Source organism: Suncus etruscus, chromosome 10 (assembly GCF_024139225.1).
Source record: "Suncus etruscus isolate mSunEtr1 chromosome 10, mSunEtr1.pri.cur, whole genome shotgun sequence".
Taxonomy (NCBI): domain Eukaryota; kingdom Metazoa; phylum Chordata; class Mammalia; order Eulipotyphla; family Soricidae; genus Suncus; species Suncus etruscus.
In genome coordinates this window covers 9,175,024-9,196,670 of record NC_064857.1, presented here as the reverse complement: position 1 = coordinate 9,196,670, position 21,647 = coordinate 9,175,024, and the positions used below count along the sequence as shown (strand labels likewise).

Genomic DNA, 21,647 nt, shown 5'->3' with positions numbered 1-21,647 from the left:
AAGCACGGGGAAAACTGGACCCGGGGGTGAGAGGCCACAGGGTGTTTGAGGCCTGAGGCCTTGACGTCACTTCCTGTCCCAACACTACACCTTGTGTTTTTCGGCGTCACTTCCGGTCCCCAAATAGCACCTTGCAACGCCTTCGACGTGACTTCCGGTTCCAGCCCCACACCAAAATCCATCTTCTTACGTTACTTCCGGTCACGAGGCGTCAATCCCCTTCTGCGCAGGCGCAGAGGGTTCGGCTACGCGGTCCGTGCACAGGCGCCTTGAGCGCTGAGGTCAAAAAAAAATTCCCCCGACACGCTCGAGGGGTCAGCTGACGGCTTCGACCCGCCGGGTGGGGACCCAGCGGTCGCGCATGCGCACAGCTCCGCGACCGCGACCGTCTAGCGTCCGCGCCTGCGCACACCCGCCCGGCCCGCCCTCGCCGCGCTGAGGGCTGCCGGTCCGGGTCGAGCCGGCCGCGCGCGCTCGCGCCATGGGCCGCCGGGCGAGCTAGCTGGCGCGTGGCGCGGGAGGCGGCGGCGACCATGACGATGAGCGCGCAGGGCGGCGAGGCCTCGGCGTCCGCGCCCATCAGCAGCGCGCTGCCCGCCATCCCCGCGCACAAGCTGGCCGACCTGCGCTACCTGAGCCGCGGCGCGTCCGGCACCGTCTCCGCCGCCCGCCACGCAGACTGGCGCGTGCGCGTCGCCGTCAAGCACCTGCACCTCCACGCGCCGCTGCGGGACGGGTGAGCCGCGGGGGGCCGCGAGGGAGCGGGCGGGCGGGCGGACGGACGGACGGACAGACGGACGGACAGATGGACAGACGGACAGAGGGACGGACAGATGGACTGACGGACAGACGGACAGATGGACAGACAGACGGACAGACAGATGGACAGACATGGACAGATGGACGGACAGACAGACATGGACAGATGGACAGACAGACGGACAGATGGACGGACAGACAGACAAATGGACAGACAGACAGACGGACAGACGGACAGACAAATGGACAGACGGACAGATGGACGGACAGACAGACAGATGGACAGGCAGACGGACAGATGGGTGAACAGAGGGACCGACAGACGGACTAACAGAGGGACTGACAAAGACTGATGGACTGACAGACACAGAGGGACAGACAGACGAACAGATGGCTGAACAGAGAGGGACTGACAAAAAGACTGGTGGACTGACAGACAGAGGGACAGACAGACGGACAAAGGGAGCGACAGGCAGGTGAACAGACACTAGAGGGATAGCCGTCAGACAGGCAAGCAAACGGACAGACGGACAGGCAGAGGGAGGGGCCGATGGACGGACAGCCAAATGGATAGACAGACAGATGAATGGACAGTCAGACAGACAGACGATGGACCAACAGAGAGAGGGACGGATAGGCAGAGATGGACAGACAGTCGGACAGACACATGGAGAGACAGGCGGACTGTCGGACAGACTGATGGATGAACAGAGAGAGGGACAGACTGACAGACCGGCGGCAGACAGTAAGACAGACTGATGGATGGACAGACAGACTCTGGGACAGACCGACAGGGACATTCAATGAGGGACGGACAGACAGGGACGCATGGGTGGACGGGGCCCCGCCCCATGCGGAGCTGGCTGGCTTTCTTCCCCGTGACCTCCAGGCTGGGGACCGGCTCAGGGACGCTGGAGGGGGGCCCTCCCTCAGTGCTAGGCTTCTTCCCTTTTCCCTTGGCCGACTTCCCCAGGGCAGGACTTCGCAGAGATCTGGGAGCGCAGCCGGAGGCTGAAGGTCTTGGCGGAAGGGGCTTCCTGGAGTGAGCGTGGGTCTTCGTTCCTCTTTGCTTGCTTGCTTCCCTCCTTGCTTCTATCCTTTCTTCTTTACATCCTTCCTTCCGTCTTCTTTCCTTCTTTCCCTCCTTTCTTTCTTCCCCTTTCATCCTTCCATCCTTCTTTCACCCGTCTTTCCTTCCATGCTTCCTTCCATCTTTCCTTGTTTACCTCCTTCCTCTCCTTCCCTTCCATCTTTCCATCCTTCTTCCCACCTTTCCTTCCTCCTTCCTTCCATTCTTCCATCCTTTCCACCCTGCTTCTTTCTTTCTATCCTTTCCACCCTTTTCTTCCTCTTTCCCTCCTTCCCTTTCCCTCTTCTTTCTTTCCTTCCTTGCTTCCTTCTTCCTTTCTTCCATACTTTCCTTTCCCTCCTTTCCCTTTCCATCCTTCCATCCTTCTTTCCATTTTTTTCTTCTATTCGTCTTTCCACCCTTCTTTCCTTCCTTGCTTCCTTCCTTTTCCTCTTCCCTTTCTTCCTTTCCTTTTCATCCTTCCCACTTTTCCTACCTCCTTTCTTCCATTCTCTTCTTTCATTCCCCTTCTTCCTTCCTCCCATCCTGTTTCCTTTATTCCTTCCTTTCCTCCTTCTCTTCCTTTATCCCTCCGTCCTTTCTTCCTCCCTTTCTTTCCTTCCCATTTCTCTGCAATTTATGATCAATTTCTAGAATTCCAGCCACAGGTCGCAATATTGTGCATGGAGAGTGACCGTGGGAATCTGGATGTGTTCTAAGTGTACCCCCAGATTTTCAGCATTTAGTAACTCTAAAAAAAGGAGGGAAATTTTAATATATCATTGATTTTATGTAAATAAGCTGTGATGTTTCTATAAAACATGTGTTTTCTTTGTGGCCACTAGAACATTTAAAATTGTGTGGTTCACATTTTGTTCTCTTCGTTTTCTTTGTGCACTTTCCATGTTGTGTCAGAAAGCAAGATTCCATCTTTTCTCACAGCTGGGTAGCATTTCATTGTGCATATATAACACTTTCCCTCTTGTTTGCTTTCTGGTTTTTGGATCACAATCCAGCAGTATTCAGGACTTGACACTCTGTGCTCAGGGATCACTACGGCTGTGCTCTGGGGACCTTGAGGGGTACTAGGGTAACCCCCTTGTCTGCTGCATGTAAGGCAAGCACCATAAGCCCGTACACACTCTCTCTCTCTCTCTCTCTCTCTCTCTCTCTCTCTCTCTCTCTCTCTCTCTCTCTCTCTCTCTCTCTCTCTCTCTCTCTCAAATAATGGGGTGCGGCCCCAGAGGGGGCACGAGGCTCCATAAAGGGGGCTGCATTTGACCTCAGCATACACTGTCATAACAAGCTAAGCCCCGTGTTTATGTCTCTGTTTGTCTCTGGAGCTGAGAGTCGCTGCTTCGAAAAGCTACGCATTGCGAAACGTGCTCATTGTAGCCATTAAGCCAGACATCACCTCTGATTAAAAAATCAGCTCAAATTATTTTATGTATTTTTGTTGTGCAGGTTAAAGGTTTTTTCTTTTTTTTCTTTTTTTTTTTTTGAATATGATTTTTTTTTTTTTTTTGGTTTTTGGGTCACACCCAGCAGTGCTCAGGGATTACTCCTGGCTGTCTGCTCAGAAATAGCTCCTGGCAGGTACGGGGGACCATATGGGACACCGGGATTCGAACCAACCACCTTTGGTCCTGGATTGGCTGCTTGCAAGGCAAACGCCGCTGTGCTATCTCTCCGGGCCCTGAATATGATTTTTTTATTTATAAGGTTTTTTTAAATAAAGATACTATTTACAGTCATGCGAGGGGGGGCGTGAAAAATGTTTTCTTCTTCCTAGGGGGGGCATGCGGAAAATAATTGAGAAGCACTGCTCTAGACCATTTTCTTGAACCAATCTTTTGTAATTGGCTACACAGTTTGTTTCCCAACCAGATCTCAGCTACTGCAAGTAGAACTGCAAAGAAAATAGGTGTACAAATAGCTTTTCACAAGAATGTCATCTTGTTCTTTGGGATGCATTTTTAAAAGTAGAATTTCTGGATCATAATTTTATGTTTAAGTTTTTCGATGCACATTATGTACTTACTGAGCAATGCTACTGTGGAAGTGCATTATTTTATTTCACCAAAGTAGTGAAGCACTACTCTGGTGTTAGTATATCACATACCTTTCTTGTTACCCAAGATATTAACATCGCAGTCAGTATTCATTTCTTAGTGATAGATAGGGCTAGGCAGTTGACTCATAGAGTTTCTATTTCCACACTTAAGTGGGTAATAATAAGTAGATGTTTTCTTGTCTCTGGTGTGGATAATATTTGCGTTGTTCTTTGGAATCACCTGAAAGAAGCTTATGTTTTGTTCTGCTACATGTTACAATTGGTGAGTCATGCTTTGTAATCTTGCTGCTGTTCAATGACTAGCCCTCGCCCAACTTCAGATACCTTCTAATGAAGGAGTCTGAGTGGTTGTCTAAACTCCCTGTAGATTAGTGGATTCAGAGACAAGAGAATGCCCCTCTGCCGGAACCACTGGGAGAATTCTGGACAGTGGTAACCTCCAGGGTCCTTTCTGGTTTGTTGTCTGTTTACTTTAAGAAGGTAGATTAGGGGATAGTGCTGAATAATTATTTTTTGGAAAAGGTGGAAATAGCCCAAATAGGTTGAGAAACCTCAATTGTAGATAACGTAATTGTTTAATGACACATAATTGTTTTATAACTGGGTAATTTGGAGGCTATAGCTATCTTTTATGGCATTTGTTTTTGAAAATATGAAGGGGATTTGTGTATAGCTCAAACAAAGAGCTGGAGTGCTTACAGCCCCTTGGAATTTATACCCTGCCATCCCATGGTGCCCTAGCACCACCATGCTTATCTCAGGTGGACACCAAGAGCCACATCACTAGCCCCAGCACCAGTCTCTCAGGCCCACACCACTGGGCCCAGTATTTCTTGGAGTGCCCACTATGCCCCTCAGTCTGGGGAGGGAAAAACAATGATGATACTAATTAAAATGTATAAAATACTATCCCAGGATCGAATATAGTCCCCAGAGCTAAAAAGCAGCGATAGAAGGAAGGAGGGAGAAAGAAAAGAAAGGAAGATAGAGGACAGGCAGGCAGGCAAAGTGATTAACATATAATGAGATTTCAGCAGAAGGAAAAATATTCCATACTCTTAATAGGGGGAAGAATGTATTAAGCTCCTCTAAGAATGTCTCTACATACCTTTTTCTATAGTTTTTCTTAGAGAATCTAGAAATCTTTAGGCCCATCCTCTCTGTCCTTGTGAGGGTATTCGATAATAACTGTCCGCTTGCCTTTTTATTTTATCTTTCACCTTTTTCTGGGCAAAAATTTGGTGAAACATAGTATAGAACCTAAGAGCTTGCTTGTGCAAGGCATCTTGTCTACCACTAAGCTAGCTCTTGAGCCTTGATCTAAGTTTCTTAATGTAAATATAGAAATGCTTAAACGTAGGGAATATGATAGCTTCTCAGCCTTTTGACTAAGAACAAGTGTAAACTTAGAGAATAACAGTTTAATTAAAACAGGTCTCATGGTCAGAGGTGGTTGATTCAGAAGAATATTAAGTTGCTGAAGAACAGGAAGAAGAGAATTTTTGCATTATATGCCTACTTATAATTTTATTTTTAAAACATTACATACTATAAATGACTAGGGTTTTTCTATTTTGTCTTGCTTTTGGTCTGTTTTAATGTAGGCCTTACAGTCTGCTCTCTGGAGTCTATTGTTTTTGCTTTTGCTTTTTTAACAATCATGCTTCCAGTGTTTGGGTGATTAATCATCACTTACCCAATAGGCTTACAGACGTTATTATTTCTGCTATTGCTGCTACCAATACCCTTTTATCCAGGGTGAAAACTGATGACAACTTGAACTTCCTTCCATTTTTATTTTAATCCTCCTAGCCATTCATCAGTCACCATTTCCTGGGCATTCTATTTATCTAAAAGTTGATTTTAATTTCCATTTGTAACATTTACCATTTGGATTCTCTTTACTTTACATCCTAAATAGTTTTATAATCTGATACCCAGCCTTATTAGGAACTGACTTTTATGAACACAGAAGTCTACTGATCTTACCTCCTACTGCTGCAAAGTCCATCACCCTAACATTTGTTCTGGTCACATCAGGCTTCTGTTTAAAAACCTTTGGTCAGGGGTCAGAAAGATAGCACAGTGAACTAGGCACATGGTTCGCATACCAAGTCCAAGATTATGTAGTCCAATCCCTAGCACCTTATGTTCCCAACAACTACCAAAAGTTTTGACCCTGAGCACTGTCCACAGTAGCCACTGAGCATCATCAGGTGTGGCCACCCCTTTTCTCCCAAAAAAGAAAAGCTTTGATCACAACTTTTAGACTACAAATAAAGTGATAAAGTACAAAAACCCTGGTTTGACTTTAAGGCTCTAAGATGTGACCTTAATTTTCCTTATCCACCTTCATTCTTTTTATACACTGATTCATATTAAACAGTTTACCATTTTATAACTTCTTTTAATGTAACTCATATAATTGACATTATTAAGTATCTGCTAAAAGCAAAGCATTATTTCAAGACCTGAGGATACACTAGGAAAGAAACACTTGTCCTTATCCTCCTGGAGGCTACATTTGTCTTGGTTGCCACATTTGTCTTGGTTGCCCTCTTTACTAATGATTATCTATCTTACTATGCTAAAATGAAATGTCAACTATATAAATGATGTTGACTCCCTTACTTCAAAGCTTATTCTCTCTTTTCTGACCTCTCCTGAGTCCTCTATTTGCTTGTTTTTAGTGGAATTTATGACTTTGCTATATTTGAAATATTTCTCTTTTGTACTTTGCTCTCATTTTAAACTATATTAAAGAATAATTAGGGGCTGGAGTGGTAGCACAGTGGTGGTCTATTTGCCTTGCACACGGCTGACCCAGGACAGACACGGGTTCAATCCCTGGCATCCCTTATGATCCTTAGAGCCAGGAGCTATTTCTGAACACAGAGCCAAGAGTAACCCCTGAGCACTGCTGGGTGTGACCCATAATACAAAAAAACAAACAAAAAAAGAATAATTAATATAATTATCTGTAGTCTGCAATATGATGTTTTAATGTACATATTCATTGTAGAATCAACCAAATTCAAGAGAATAGCCACAAAGAAGATACACAAATGGCAGATAGGCATATAAAATGATATTCACACATTAGGAAAATACAAATCAAAATCATAATGAGCCCTTATTTTTCATAAAAGATTTCTAATCAGGGACCATAGCAATAGTACAGTGGAGTAGGGGGTTTGCCTTACAAGAGGCTGACCCAGATTTTATCCTAGGCACTCCATATTGTTTGCAGTGCCTTGTCAGGAATAATCCCTGAGTGCAGAGCCAGGAGTAAACCCTGAGCACTACTGGGTATGGTCAAAAATAAAAAATAGATTTCTAGACGGCTTGAGGACATAGGGTTTTAATCTTCATGTTCTCCATAAACTTCTTGAGAAGCTTATTCATAGTAAAAGTTGGATATTATGTTTTCTATATAACTAGATTAATCTGAGATTTATTTATATCAGGGATTTCTTCAAAATAATTTATTCTTATTAGTATTCTTAAATTCTAGTGTATAATATAGAGAGACTTAGTCATCTATTCATATAGTCACTTAATGTAATACTTATATATTTTAATATTCAGAAAATTGTGAAATTTACACTATTAACCATAGGACTGAATTTAATATTGTAATCAAATTTATTTTTTAATACTTAATCATTCAGTTAGGTCAGATACAGCTTCAATATCAATAGGTTTTATTGATTTACTCAAACTTTATAGTGCTTTCCCATTCCCAAAACTGCATAACAAGAGGCCAGAGTGGTGGAGCAAGTGGTAGGGCATTTGCCTTGCACACAGCTAACTTAGGACGGACTGAGGTTCAATCCCTCGGCCTCCCAGATGGTCTCCCAAGCTAGGGGCGATTTCTGAGCACATAGCCGGAGTAACCCCTGAGCATCACTGGGCGTGGCCCAAAAAACAAACAAAAAAAAATTACATAGCAATAACATTTTTTTTTTGTTAGTAGTTTATAGAAATTGCTCTGGTCTCAGAACAGACTTGGGGAGTATATCAGATATCCATTAGACCTACTTTAAATATTAAACTAAAAATTCAGAGATTTTGCTTATGTATATGAGGTCAAAAACTAGGTAAAGTAAATGTAGACTTAATATTATGATTTTATTACTTAAAAATAATTGTGCGCTTTCCTTCTTTAGTGAAAGAACTGATGTTTTAAGAGAAGCTGAAATTTTGCACAAAGCTAGATTTAGTTACATTCTTCCAATTTTGGGAATTTGCAATGAGCCTGAATTTTTGGGAATAGTTACCGAATACATGCCAAATGGATCATTAAATGAACTCCTACATAGGGTAAGTACCGTCTACTTTGGTGACTAACTTCAATTATTTTACTCAGGCTTACTGATTTTATTTTATATATTGTTAGAGGATTTGGAAGCATATAAATGAATGAGAATAATAATTACAATACATTATTATCATGGTAAATGTTCACCTTGTATAACTTTCATGTGTTAAAAATATCATGGAAGGCTAGAGACATAGAGCAGGGGTTTAGCCACTTGCTTTCACACAGCCCAGCTTGCTTTGCTTATTATTTGACTCCTGGATCCCCATCTAGCTCCCCAAGAACCAGCAGGAGGGACCCCTAAACCAGCCAGAAGTAATCTTTGCGCACTTGTGAAAATGACCCAGATTCCCTGCTGCTGCCAAATTCTGTGGAGCCCTTCCTTATATTTTATGGGCCCTAGATTATTTTGTATAGATTACTGTTTCTAGATCTTAGATTGAATACCAATATCTGCATGCACTGTAAGACTTGAAACAAAAAGGACACTAGACACAATAAATGCATCGTTAACTAGACCAGATTTTATTTTATATTAAATACAGTTTAGGAGTCAAATGCTAATGGTATTAATGTGTAATGTGAATTAGCAGGGCAAATAAACATCTACAAAATACTTAGTTTCCCAAATTAGTAGGCAGTGACCTGAGACGATTACCATTCTTTCTTAGGTGCTCGTATCTCTGGCTTTGAGAATCATATCAGTAATACTTTTGGTAATCCTTAGCCTCAAAATATTTATTGCCCAACTCGTTGTTTGCTTGAGTTTATTATATTACGATTCCCTCCAAGCCATGAATCTCTAGAGAAATCTTAATCACTTAATCTATTTTGTTTAAATTGTCTTAGTTAAAATTGGAGGCTATAAAACCAGCAAAGTGGCTTAAGAGTAGAGCACATGCTCCACGGGATTTAATCCTAGTACCAGAGGAACAACGAACTGTTGCTGTAATCTGTAAAATTTGGTTACGCATATACTCAGAATTCTGACACTTCACATTCTATAAATAAAATAGGAAGACTTGATTATCACCGTTACCCATTGGTAGAGTGACTTTCTCCTTTTTCAAGGTATGTCACGTTCTATTTAATGTGACCATCAAAAACAAGGATAGAGTCCTAGCATTAACACGGGAGTTATGTAACCACCATAAGAAATCCAGATACAAATGTTCGTTAAGCACGATTTATTTTTTATTGTTGAAAAATGACTGAAGGGCCCGGAGAGATAGCACAGCAGTGTTTGCCTTGCAATCAGCCGATCCAGGACCAAAGGTGGTTGGTACGAATCCCAGTGTCCCATATGGTCCCCCGTGCCTGCCAGGAGCTATTTCTGAGCAGACAGCCAGGAGTAACCCCTTACCACTGCTGGGTGTGACCCAAAAACAAAAAGAAAAAAGAAAAATGACTGAATAGAAAGAACTTTTAATTCATTTTCATACTTGAACCTTAGTAGATACCTGTCACCCAAATTTAGGGACCACTAGAAATTCTAGAACAGAGACTCATAAAAGTATGTGTCTTAATGCTAAATCTTTTTGAAAAATTCATGGGTCTAGAGTGATAGCATAGCAGGTAGGCGGTTTGCCTTGCATGAAGCCAACCCAGGTTCAGTCCCCAGCATCTCATCACTCCAAGCCTACCAGGAGTGATTTTTGAGCACAGAGCCAGGAGTAACCCCTGAGCACAGCCAAGTATGGCCTTAAAAAAATTTACTCCATATCCCCCCAGAAATTCTTTTTATTCAGACAAACTGAAAGTGCCCTCTCAGATTATCATAGACACAAGTACTGTCCAGTATTTCTGTTACTGGAACAATGATTGCCCCAGTTCCAAAGAATGTTCTAGACACAGGGCTCTCAAACTCAGTTTACCTGGGGGGCCACAGGAGGCAAAGTCGGGGTGATCCTTGTGTGCAAAGTCAGTAGTAAGCCTTGAACATTGGGGGGTGTGACCCAAACAACTAAAACAAAACAAAACAAAAAGATTCCTCTAGGGCAGGGCCACAAATGTATGGAGGGCAGTTGCGGCCTGCAGGCCGCGAGTTTGAGACCCCTGTGAGCTTTCTTAAAGGTTCCTTACAAGAAGGAACCATCAGAAAGTATGGTTTTGTTTTTTTTTTGGTTTTTTTTTTTTTTGGTTTTCTGTTTTGTATTTGGATGGGATTTATTGTCAGAAAATACCTCCAATTCAAAAGCTTGTTAAAATAGTGAAAATTAAGTATAGACACAAAGTATTTTGAACATTCCTTGACTATAGCACTGAACTGTATTAGTGAACCATTGGGAGAAAAAGAGATTCGAGAACAATTTGGAGCTTTCAGTATCAAGGATACTTTTTCATATCATTTTTCAAAATGTATTTAGTGGCATGCTGAGTAATTTTCATTATAGACCAAATGTATTGTATCTTCTGAGAAGCGCATTAACTTGCATGTTAATAAAATATTTGTTGAAATCTTAGTGATAGTATGGTGGGTAGAGCATTTGTCTTGCATGAAGTCAACCAGTTCAATCCCCAGCATCCCATATGGAACCTCCCCATCTCCACCCAGAACCATCAAGGGTGATTCCTCAGTGCAGAGCCAGGAGTCATCGCTGAACATTGCTTGTGTGGCAATGTTGCCAAAAGCAAAATTAAATAAATAAAACATTTAAGAAACTTAAGGCGAGCATCACTTCTAAGTAGTACCAAAAATATAAATGGATCTGTCTTAATATGTGTTTTAGGAATAAAGAGAATCTTTGTTTTTTACACAGAAAGAACTCCAGAGGCTAAATTTTCTATTTTTATTTCTCAAAAGCAACTTTTATTGTTATTAAAAAATAACATTAATCGTTAGTAAATATCAATGTTCCTGATTTTAATGGATAGTTATTATAACATTGAGCCATTTTAATATTAATTGAAAACTTAGAATATAAATTTTGAATGTCTTTCATATACTAGAAACAAATTACAGGTAATGCAATGGGGCGGCGTATGCTGTGATTTGTTGTAAGCTATAAATAATAAAATGTGTGTGAGCATACTGATGTACCTAGATCTTAGTTTAAAAATAATTGAAAAGTTGCTGAAGGATACCTGATACTTGTTGTAATTCTAATACAACCAGGAAGGAAGGAAAATATCATTACTATAAAAATTATTGTTTTCTCTAAAGTATATGAGCAAAATAAAATAGAAGAATGTTAATGTCAGAATGATACTATGTACTTTAGAAGCATGATGTTTCCCCTTAGAATATTTAAGTTCCCCTGAGGACTGCTGAATGTGTCCCTGGTGGCCTCAACCCATCTGTTCTAAGTGGTGCGACATTGCTGGGCCTGTGCACCAAGCCACTGGGCCCATACAGTTGTCCAGGTATTGAGGAATGACCTCTCTGCCTGCTGAGCACTACTTTAAAGTGAAAACATAATGAGTTTGGGGCATTAATTTTGACTTTGTTTCTTTCTGTACACATGAAGAAAACTGAATATCCTGACGTTCCTTGGGCTTTGAGATTTCGCATCCTGCATGAAATCGCACTTGGTGTAAATTACTTGCACAATATGAACCCTCCTCTACTTCACCATGACCTGAAGACTCAGAATATTTTATTGGATAATGAGTTTCATGTTAAGGTAGTTATTTCTTAAAGCATATTTATCTTCACCCTTATGATTATTGGTGTTTTAAAGTGTTTTACTTATTTCTTCTACTTAGCCAATTTAATATCTTGCTATTACATAGCCTGTAATTCTACCAGGTAGAAGTAGATAGAATTATAATAAATTATATCAAATCATTCTGTTCTCTAATGTAAAGTGCCTTTTTAAAAAATGTTGCCAGGAAGTGCAAAGATAATATGAAAGGTCCATGTACTCATAGTCATAGCCCAGATTCACCGGTTATATAGCACATGTAATCAACATATAAACAAGATCAAGATCATGTATTACTACAATGCAAGTAGTTCTGTAGCACTTTATCATATATGTAACATTGTGTAACAACTTAAACAACCAAGATACAGCACTACTATATAAAAATGTCACCCATTAGTCAGAATGAAAAATATGAATGCCAGAGGACAGCACTTCCATGTGATATTTAAAGAAACACCTCAAGGAAATAGATCCAGGGAGTGGATCTATCCAGGGAGTGAAATGCCCCAGGGAGTGATAGCACTTACTTTTGGGGAACATCGGAATGGATGATGTCCACTAAAATTTAGCCCATAAACCTTGACCACAGATCTAACATTACCAAGTAGGAGTCGAAGAATAGAATAGTCTGAAGAGCCTAGTGGACTTTGGTGGCAAAGTATTAGCATGGTATAATAATTATATCCCTAAAACAAACACTAAAAAATCCCTAAATAAAACATTTATAAGGTATAAACCTTATAAATTAGTATAACCTCAAAAACAATGTTATATTTTTAAGTGAATGTGTGAAGAGTTCAAGAGACAGCTCAAAAGGCTTGGGCATACTATTTGCATGTAGGAGGCTCAGACAATCACATTGCAGAGGTGTAGTTTCCTACAATCATGGTCTCCCATAAACTGCTGGGTTTCCCTGATTGCCTCTACACTATCAGTTTTAGTCAGAACCACATCATTGGGCCTGACCACAAAGCTATCATGCCCCCACAGTGACCTCTGAGCCCCTGAGCACTATTTCAAAGATACCCCCCCCCAATTAAGTATAAAGATATAGACTAAAGTGGCACAAGGAATAGCACATGGTTTAAATCTCCTGAACCTTGTAAGCAAATGGTCATTAATTCAAATCCCCCATGTTCCACATGCATTAATCACAATCCTGGCAGTTCTGTCTGTGCCACAAGTGCCACAGGCTATTTCTAACTGCGGGGTCCTGCAAGCCCCCGGAGGGGCCCGGCCAGCAGGAATCAGTCGAGAGGCTCACGGACGACCGCACCTTTATTTAGCAGGGCTAGAAGAACAACCACACCTGTAAGAAATCTAAGAGAGGTTAATAATAATGACCTTTGGCGATCAGACCGTTCAAAGGTGTCTTTATTGGGGTTCTGCATCTCTTATATAGAGAAGGAGAAGGGGGCAGGTAAAAGATGGTGTCAATCATACATTTTGGCGCGAAAGCCATGAAACAAAGGCAGTAAATCATTTTCCAGAAGGGAGGGAGAAGCAGTGACAATCTTGCAAGCACTCCTAAATCAGCAGCTTTCAAGGAATTGCCCTATGACCCTAAAGTAGGGCTTGTAGCCCACTTTCCGGAACTCTCAGCAGTTTTTATGGTGGGGCAAGCTTTGTTGCATTTAGCTATTAACTCAGGAATGTAGTTATAGTGAGACTTGGCTCCATGGTATCAGGCAGTGTCTTCCTCCCCTAGGCTGAGAAGTTACTTATTACTTGAAGGTTGCCTTTTTCCTGTTGGTATATGGGCTTATAGCAGACAGCACTTAGCACTGAAAAAATGGCAGGGAGTTTTGCAAAAGTAACCACTGAGTCAGTCACGGTAGCCAACATCTAACCATACCAAACCCAGAACTGTGTAAGCAGCACAAAAAGATTGCAACCTGGGCCAGAGTAAGCAGGTAGAAATCACAGTTGGATTAATCAGCCCTCACCCTAAACTGTTATGGGATATCAGCTTTCACCCTCAACCATTATGGCTTTCTCTTTTACATGTCTAAAACCCACCAGGGTGGGAAGAACGTCTAAATAGGCCCTTTAGCTTAAGGCCCAAGAAGCCTCCCCAAAGTAGGGAGTTGCAACTATGGAAAACACTCTGAAGAAAAAGATTCATGAGTTTCTTTTCTCCCATGGACAAGAAGCTCAACAGCCTTAAGTTGTGTGTCTCAACTGGTGGTTGAGCCTCATTGAGCACAAGTGAAGAAAACACTGCAACTAAAGATACAGAGAAGCCCCTGGCCAAGTGTACTGATATTACAATGTGATGTGTCAACTCCAGCCAGCAAACACCACAGCCAGGCATATGCACAACCACAGGTCTTTGGAACAGCTACATTAAGAATAACAACTAAGGAAAGCAATAAGAGAGGACAAAATAGGGGCCGGGTGGTGGTGCAAGAGGTAAGGTGCCTGCCTTGCCTGTGCTAGCCTTGGACGGACCACAGTTCGATCCCCCGGCGTCCCATATGGTCCCCCAAGCCAGGATCAACTTCTGAGCGCATAGCCAGAAGTAACCCCTGAGCATTACCGGGTGTGGCCCAAAAACCAAAAAAAAAAAAAAAAAAAAAAAAAGAGAGGACAAAATATATAGTATCAAAACTATATATTGTACTTGTTTTTCCTTGTGTCACACAGACTTAATTCCCTCCTTCCCCTTTGATACAACATACAACTATGTTTTTCATCTCTGGTTGTCATGTTGAGCTTTCTAAATAGAGTCATACAGTTTGAGAATGACTATTTTTACTTAGGATTATAATGCCTTTTCCTTCCTTTCAAGTTGTTGTTTGTATCAGTATTTCTTTTTTATTTTTAACTGACTACTATTCATAGAAAAGTGTATTTCAGTCATTTTATCATTTACCTATTGAGGCTTATTTTGATTATTTTGATTATTTGATTATTTCGATTATTTCCACTTGGCAATTACACTGTGCAATTTTTTGAATAAAGAAATTTTTATTTCTCTCGGATAAATGTCTAAGAGTATAGATGCTGGATTTTATAATAAGGTACGTTTAGTGTTTTGAGAATTCACCCAGCTATTTTCCAGAGTGTCTGTACCATAAAATATAGTTCATAAAGTTTCACCAACAGTATATGATAGACCCAGTTTTTCCACATCCTCACCAGCATTTTGTATGTCATGGTCTTGTACTGTAGCTGTTTAATTAAGTAAATATTGGTCCTTGGTGTCTCCTAATTTACATTTTCTTAATGTTAGTGACATTTCTTGTGTGTTTATTCACCATTTGCCATCTGTATATCCTTTGTATGAAAATGATTTTTGTTTTCTTAGGCTCATTATAGTTGGATTCTTTGGTTTTTATAGTCTTACTTTGAAAGCTTTGCCTATTAAAGGAGTCTTTAATTAATATATAGAATATTATAATATTTTCTCACAGGCCATTGTTCCTTTAAAAAATATAAGTCAAAAAGTTTCATTGTGTTGGGGGCCGGAGAGATAGCATGGAGGTAAGGCTTTTGCCTTTCATGCGGAAGGATGGTGGTTCAAATCCGGGCATCCCATATGATCCCCTGTGCCTGCCAGGGATGATTTCTGAGCATAGAACCAGGAGTAACCCCTGAGTGCTGCCAGGTGTGACCCCCCCCAAAAAAAGTTTCATTGTGATGAAGGCCAAATTTTTGCACTTTATTATTTTTATATTATCATGCTTCTATTAATATAAGATTCATGCACTTAAAAGATCCAGAAGTAGAATGTCAATTACCTTGCATCTAATAGCACTAAATAAGCACTTGATGAATGATTTATTACTCTATAACTATTTTGTATGACTTTCTTACTCAACAATATACATAAGTATTGTTATAAATATTAAACACTTAACGAGAAATTATAACAAAAGTTTACCAAAATTTATGAGTCAAAAACAAAGTTTTCTTGAAGAGACTCTCTCTCTCTCTCTTTCTCTCTCTTTCTCTCTCTCTCTCTCTCTCTCTCTCTCTCTCTCTAATAAAATGAGAAGAAAAAGAAGGAAACAAGTTACTCTCCATGCTTCTAATAAAAAGATACTACTTAACCTATTATACTAAGTCTAGAACTGCAAGTGTGGAGTTACCTGATGATGGGTAGTTCCCCTCAATTGTCACTACAGCTGTTCCTTATCTTCACCTGTGAAAGGAGCATCTTAACCTTATACTTTAATAAATGAGTTACAGGACCAGAACGATTGTGCAGTGATAGGGCATGTGCCTTGCACATGGCTGATTTAGGACTGATCTCAGTTCGATCCTCGGTGTCCCATATGCCCCCCACCCAAGCCAGGACCATAGGGTGGCAGTGATTAAATTTGTTCATCATCATGACATGCTCCTTAATTCCTTGTACCCTAGACCCACTCTTGAACTTTTAGACGTTATCTCTGTAGATCAATGATTATAACTTTCCCAGCTCTTTGCAGTCCTAAAATTTGCATATTTTTGGTATTTGCAAGTTATGAATAAATATCTACCCAGGCCTCAGATCATCACAGTATGGTGCTAGAACCTCCCTTGATGTCAATTTTTTGTTTTGTTTTAGATGTTTGTTTTGGGAGGATTTTTTGTTTTTGTTTTTGCTTATCAGCATTGTGAGAATTATCAGTTTGGAATAAGGCTTATTTGATTTTTATCCCACTTTATTGCTTTTTTCTTCTTTAAACAAAACCACATAACTTGAACTATCTAGTTCCCCCTCTCAAGTAGAGGGGGAATTAAGGGAGGGTACCAGGACCAAACAGAAATATGATCACTATGTAGTAAGCTAGACACAGAAGGGACCACCTACACTAGCAGCCCGGGGGTGAGGTTGGGGGAAATGGGATGCAGGATGGGAATGGGGGTGGAGGAAGGTCAAATTTGGTGATGGTAACTCCCCTGATTCAATGTTAATATGTACCTAAAATACTACTGTGAAAGGTACGTAAGCCAATATAGTCAAAATAAAAATTATATATAATAAAAAAAGAAGTGTTATTTATAGTCATCAGTCTGTATTTTTGCAAAATCAACACTTTTTCCTTTTAAAATTCAAAATGATATTTACCATTTTTCTCAGTTCTGTTCTACAAAGAGCATTAATAGCAGTATTATACCAGTAAATACCATTCATATCTGTAAATATTACTATTTATAGGTATCCTAAATAATTTGAAAAGATCATATATTTATAGCTCTATAGAGACATGGTTATATATGTAAGTATGTATTAAATACATAGCATTATGCTTTCTGAACCTTTCAACTTCTGGCCTTTTTATTCTTCAGATACTATTAATAGAAAAAACAAAAACAAAGTTAATGATTTCTACGTTGATCAATTGAATGCTGAGACGGGTGGAGTCAATAGCACTAAAATATTAAAGTATCTAATAATTCCTCTGACTTCGTTTATTAACCAATTCTTGAATTTTTTTAAATAAAATTTTTATTTCAATTATTTATTCTTTTCCCTTACAGATCGCAGATTTTGGTTTATCAAAATGGCGCATGATGTCTCTCTCACAATCAAAAAGTAGTAAATCTGCACCAGAAGGCGGCACAATCATCTATATGCCACCTGAAAACTATGAACCTGGGCAAAAGTCCAGGGCCAGTGTAAAGCATGATATATACAGGTATAATATATTCCTTTTTCTCAGAATCAATCCTTTTAAAACAAGTTTTATTATTGTTCAGTAATATGGTTACAATAGTATTAAGATTTATGGTATTAATTTTTACCAGCTCACCACTCATCAAAGTGCAAATGACCTTCTGTTGTCCTTTTGCAACCCAGTTAATCTTATCTTTAAAATGAGATTAATATATCACAGTGTGAAGTTACCAAATTGTTATTTTGTTACGTATGATTCTTAGAGTGTGATTTTCAGTCTTTCTCTCATTCCCGTGAACCATACAAATTAGAGATCACAATAGTCAATATTCTTCAAATTGATATGCTTTGGTTTAAGTCTTTTATGTGCTCTTTAAAAATTTAAAACCTACTTTATTATCCTGTTAATGTACAACACAATGCTCACGGGTACTATTAAATGTTATTCTTTATTAAGGGTGGGAAGAGTATATTGTTAATATTTAACATTACCATAGAATATAGCAACTAAATCAGGAAAACAATAGAATAAGGTTACATGATACAGTTGTTATGTTGCTTTTTATTTTGTGTAAGAAAATAATGTAATTAGATAGGAAAGGGCTTATTTTGATGCTCAAGCACAAATATTAAGTCACCCAAAAACTTCAGTATTTTATTACAATAATCTCTTTTCAATTAAAAATTTATTAGGTTGAACTTCTTCATGAAACAAAATATGAGAATTCATCATCTTTATTATTCAGTATATAATTTATATAGTCTTTTTACTACCTTGTCACTTTCAAAAATAAAAAGTGAATTTTTACATCTCATATTATTTGCTTATATTCAAATACCATAATAATAACAGAAGTAGAAAAGAAAGGTTTTAGTTAGTTAGAAATTAGCGTGTTAGCTGGGAAACTAGACTGGTCAGCACAAGCCATAGATCCAGTGTCATTCAGAAAGAGGACATACTGCAGAGTAGAAGTAGGTGATGGAAATATTTATACATATTGCGGAGTCTTCTAGAAAGAGTCATGCAGGACTGGAGCAAGAGTACAGCACATAAATGTGGTCTCTCAGGTCCAATCCACAGTACCCCAGATGGTTCCCTAAACTCTTCCAGGAGTGATGATCCCTGAGGACAGAACAAGCAGTGAGCCCTGAACACTGCCATTGTGACTAAAAGTATTTTGTAAAAGTCATGCATATTCATGAGGGAAAATGTGAGTATGCTTAGTTGAGAAAGAGATTGAACACACGTAGTCATACTTTCCATATGGTAATGAGGAAATAGGTGACTGTCAACCAAGAAGGGCTCCATTGTACGATTTGCACAGACCAGATATTTTCAGCTAGGGGCCTGGCATCTTTAGCAGAGGTATTTTTAGAGTCCTGTCTAGGTTCAGCAAAGCTAAAGGAAGGTGTTCAGATATCAAGTCTCTAGCCCATAGTTTGTTTTTTATTTTGGTTGTTTTTCTTTGCAGTTTTCAAGGGGCTTAGGAGCATCTTTCACTGAGTCATAGCCCACCAGACCAGGCAATTCAATTCTCAGATCCAACCATGTTGAGGAACATAGACCTGTGGTACCCGTATCTACCATGGGGACTTGACCATGCTGGGCATTTACTCCAGCTTTTCAAAATTTTCTCCCAGTACTGCCAGTGTTTTTTACTTTCTCAATGTTGGAGAGCGTATTGCAGTTTTGATGAAATGAGGCACATAGTTGCATCAAATTTTTATTAGATTACAAATTTATCATGCATAGTTAATAAAATACTTACTGTATTTATACTTTTTCCCTTAAATAGCTATGCAGTTATCACTTGGGAAGTTTTATCCAGAAAACAGCCTTTTGAAGGTAAGGTGTACTTTGATTTCAAATTCTTTCATTTATGCTGGTAAACCACAAGAAGGCCTTTCTGAAAGCTCATCTTCTCATCTTATTTTAAAGCTGCCTAACCTTAGTTTTATAGCAAACACTACAGAAACAGAATAGCTCATCAGTAGTGAAATTGTGTAAGATAATAAAAATAGATTCTAAGTCTTGCTTTGAAAATAATTAACTTTGATCAAGTCACTAACTCTTCAGTCCTCGTTCAGTACTTCATCTGCTTTTAAGAATCATGAATTCCTGCCAATGTGGCCCAATTACAATATGAAATTTTAAGTACTGTCTCATCAAAGAGTAAGTTTTGTTTGAGGGCCATCCCTGTGCAGAAATCACTCCTAGCAGGTCAACCTTATGCAATGCCAGCACCTTATTTGTTGTACTATCTGTTCTACCCCTAGAGAATAAATTTAAATTTCCTGATATCTATTTATTTTGAGTTTTTTATAAGTCAGTTTGCTACCACCATGCAAATTCAAAATTGCAGTAGAAAAATAGACACTTTATTATTGTTATTGGGTATTAGAAGCAGCAGCCCTTCTTGAGCTCGACTAGGTTCTATTCAACTCTGCTAAGATCTGTGCTTTTGTTCTCTTCTGTTCGCATTTCACTGGCTGAATCAAATTTCATGGTCAAGTCCAGAATTAATAAGGTGAGGATGTAAACTCCTGTAGTGGAGCCAGGCAAGTCTGGAAACGGCTGGGATGTATCTGTATCTCTGTGTCTCTGTCTGTATATGAATTCGCATCCTTTATCAAAAAATGGGATAATAGATTATTACTAGATTTTAGAGTTCTCCCTCCTTTTTGTTTGTTTTGTGGGTTTTTTTTTTTGTTTTTTTGTTTTGTTTTTGAGTCCCACCCAGTGGCACTCAGGGTTTACTCCTGGCTCTGCACTCAGAATTCACTCCTGGCAGGCTCGAGGGACCATATAGGATGGCATGGATCGAACCCAGGTCTGTCCCGGCTCTGCCATGTGCAAGGCAAATGCCCTACCGCTATCACTCCAGTCTTTCCTCTTTTATTTTTATGGTATCTTATTTTGTATAAGTAATTGTATTTTTATATTAATGACTTATTTCCAACTAATGAAATATGCTTGTTTTTAAAGGTGTCGTCAATCCTTTGCAGATTATGTACAGTGTATCCAAAGGAAACAGACCTGAGATTAATGAAGAAAATTTGCCACTTGAGATACCTCATCGAGCACGTATGATTTCTTTAATCGAAAGTGGATGGTCACAAAATCCAGACGAAAGACCATCTTTTTTAAGTGAGTGTACACTCTTTTTTTTTTTTTTTTTTTTTTGGTTTTTGGGCCACACCCAGCGGTGCTCAGGGGTTACTCCTGGCTGTCTGCTCAGAAATAGCTCCTGGTAGGCACGGAGGACTATATGGGACACCGGGATTCGAACCAACCACCTTTGGTGCTGGATCGGCTGCTTGCAAGGCAAACAAACGCCGCTGTGCTATCTCTCCGGACACAAGTGTACACTCTTAATATGATTCTTTTAAATTGCAAACATAGTATATATATACTATGAATAAAAATTTAATTACCTTCATTGTTGCTATTCATGGCAATTATGAAAGATTGTTCCTAGAGAATTGTGAAATCAAAGAAAGGTAAATAAAAGTAATAATTCCATTTACATACTCAGTAAACAAGTTCCAAGTATTATATACTGATCTGATTACTAGTGGCAGACCAGTGAAAAGATAATTTATGTTTTTGAATTCCAGAAGTTCATATTCTGTTTAGAAGCTAGAGAAAAGACAAGTTTTAAATTGTGGAAATCCTATAAAAATAAGCATGATAAAAGGGTAGTTAACATAAGACCAATTATGAGCTGGAATTGTAGCACAGTAGCAGGGCGTTTGCCTTGCACGTGGCTGACCCTGGACAGATGAGGGTTCAGTCCCGGCATCCCATATGGTCCTCCAAGCCAGGACTGATTTCTTTTTTCCATTTTGTTTTATTTTGAGCTACACTCTGTGATGCTCAGAGGTTACTCCTGGCTATGTGCTCAGAAATTGCTCCAGGCTCAGGGGACCTTGGGGATGGCAGAAATCAAACTGGGGTTTGTCCTAGGTCAGCTGTGTGCAAGACAAATGCCCTACTGCTGTGCTATCACTCCAGCCCCCAGGAGCGATTTCTGAGCTTAGAGTTAGGAGTAGCCTGAGCACCACCAGGTGTGCCCCCCACACCCACAAAAAAAAGGACCAAATATTTGAATTAAAATTTGAAGTTTGAAAGGAGCCAGTTATTCAGAAGCTAAAAGAAAGTATTTCAG

At 39.8% G+C, this 21,647-nt stretch overlaps 1 protein-coding gene across 1 annotated transcript in view; it reads left to right on the top strand.

Annotated features, from left to right (window-relative positions):
- The first annotated feature begins 533 nt into the window (after positions 1-533).
- RIPK2 (receptor interacting serine/threonine kinase 2) overlaps positions 534-21,647 on the top strand; it is a 38,289-nt gene continuing 17,175 nt past the window's right edge. The window contains exons 1-6 of the mRNA XM_049782417.1: positions 534-736; positions 8,072-8,225; positions 11,691-11,846; positions 17,343-17,500; positions 19,275-19,324; positions 20,465-20,626. Of these exons, the coding sequence (XP_049638374.1) occupies positions 534-736; positions 8,072-8,225; positions 11,691-11,846; positions 17,343-17,500; positions 19,275-19,324; positions 20,465-20,626 (883 nt within the window). The remainder of the gene's footprint in view (positions 737-8,071; positions 8,226-11,690; positions 11,847-17,342; positions 17,501-19,274; positions 19,325-20,464; positions 20,627-21,647) is intronic.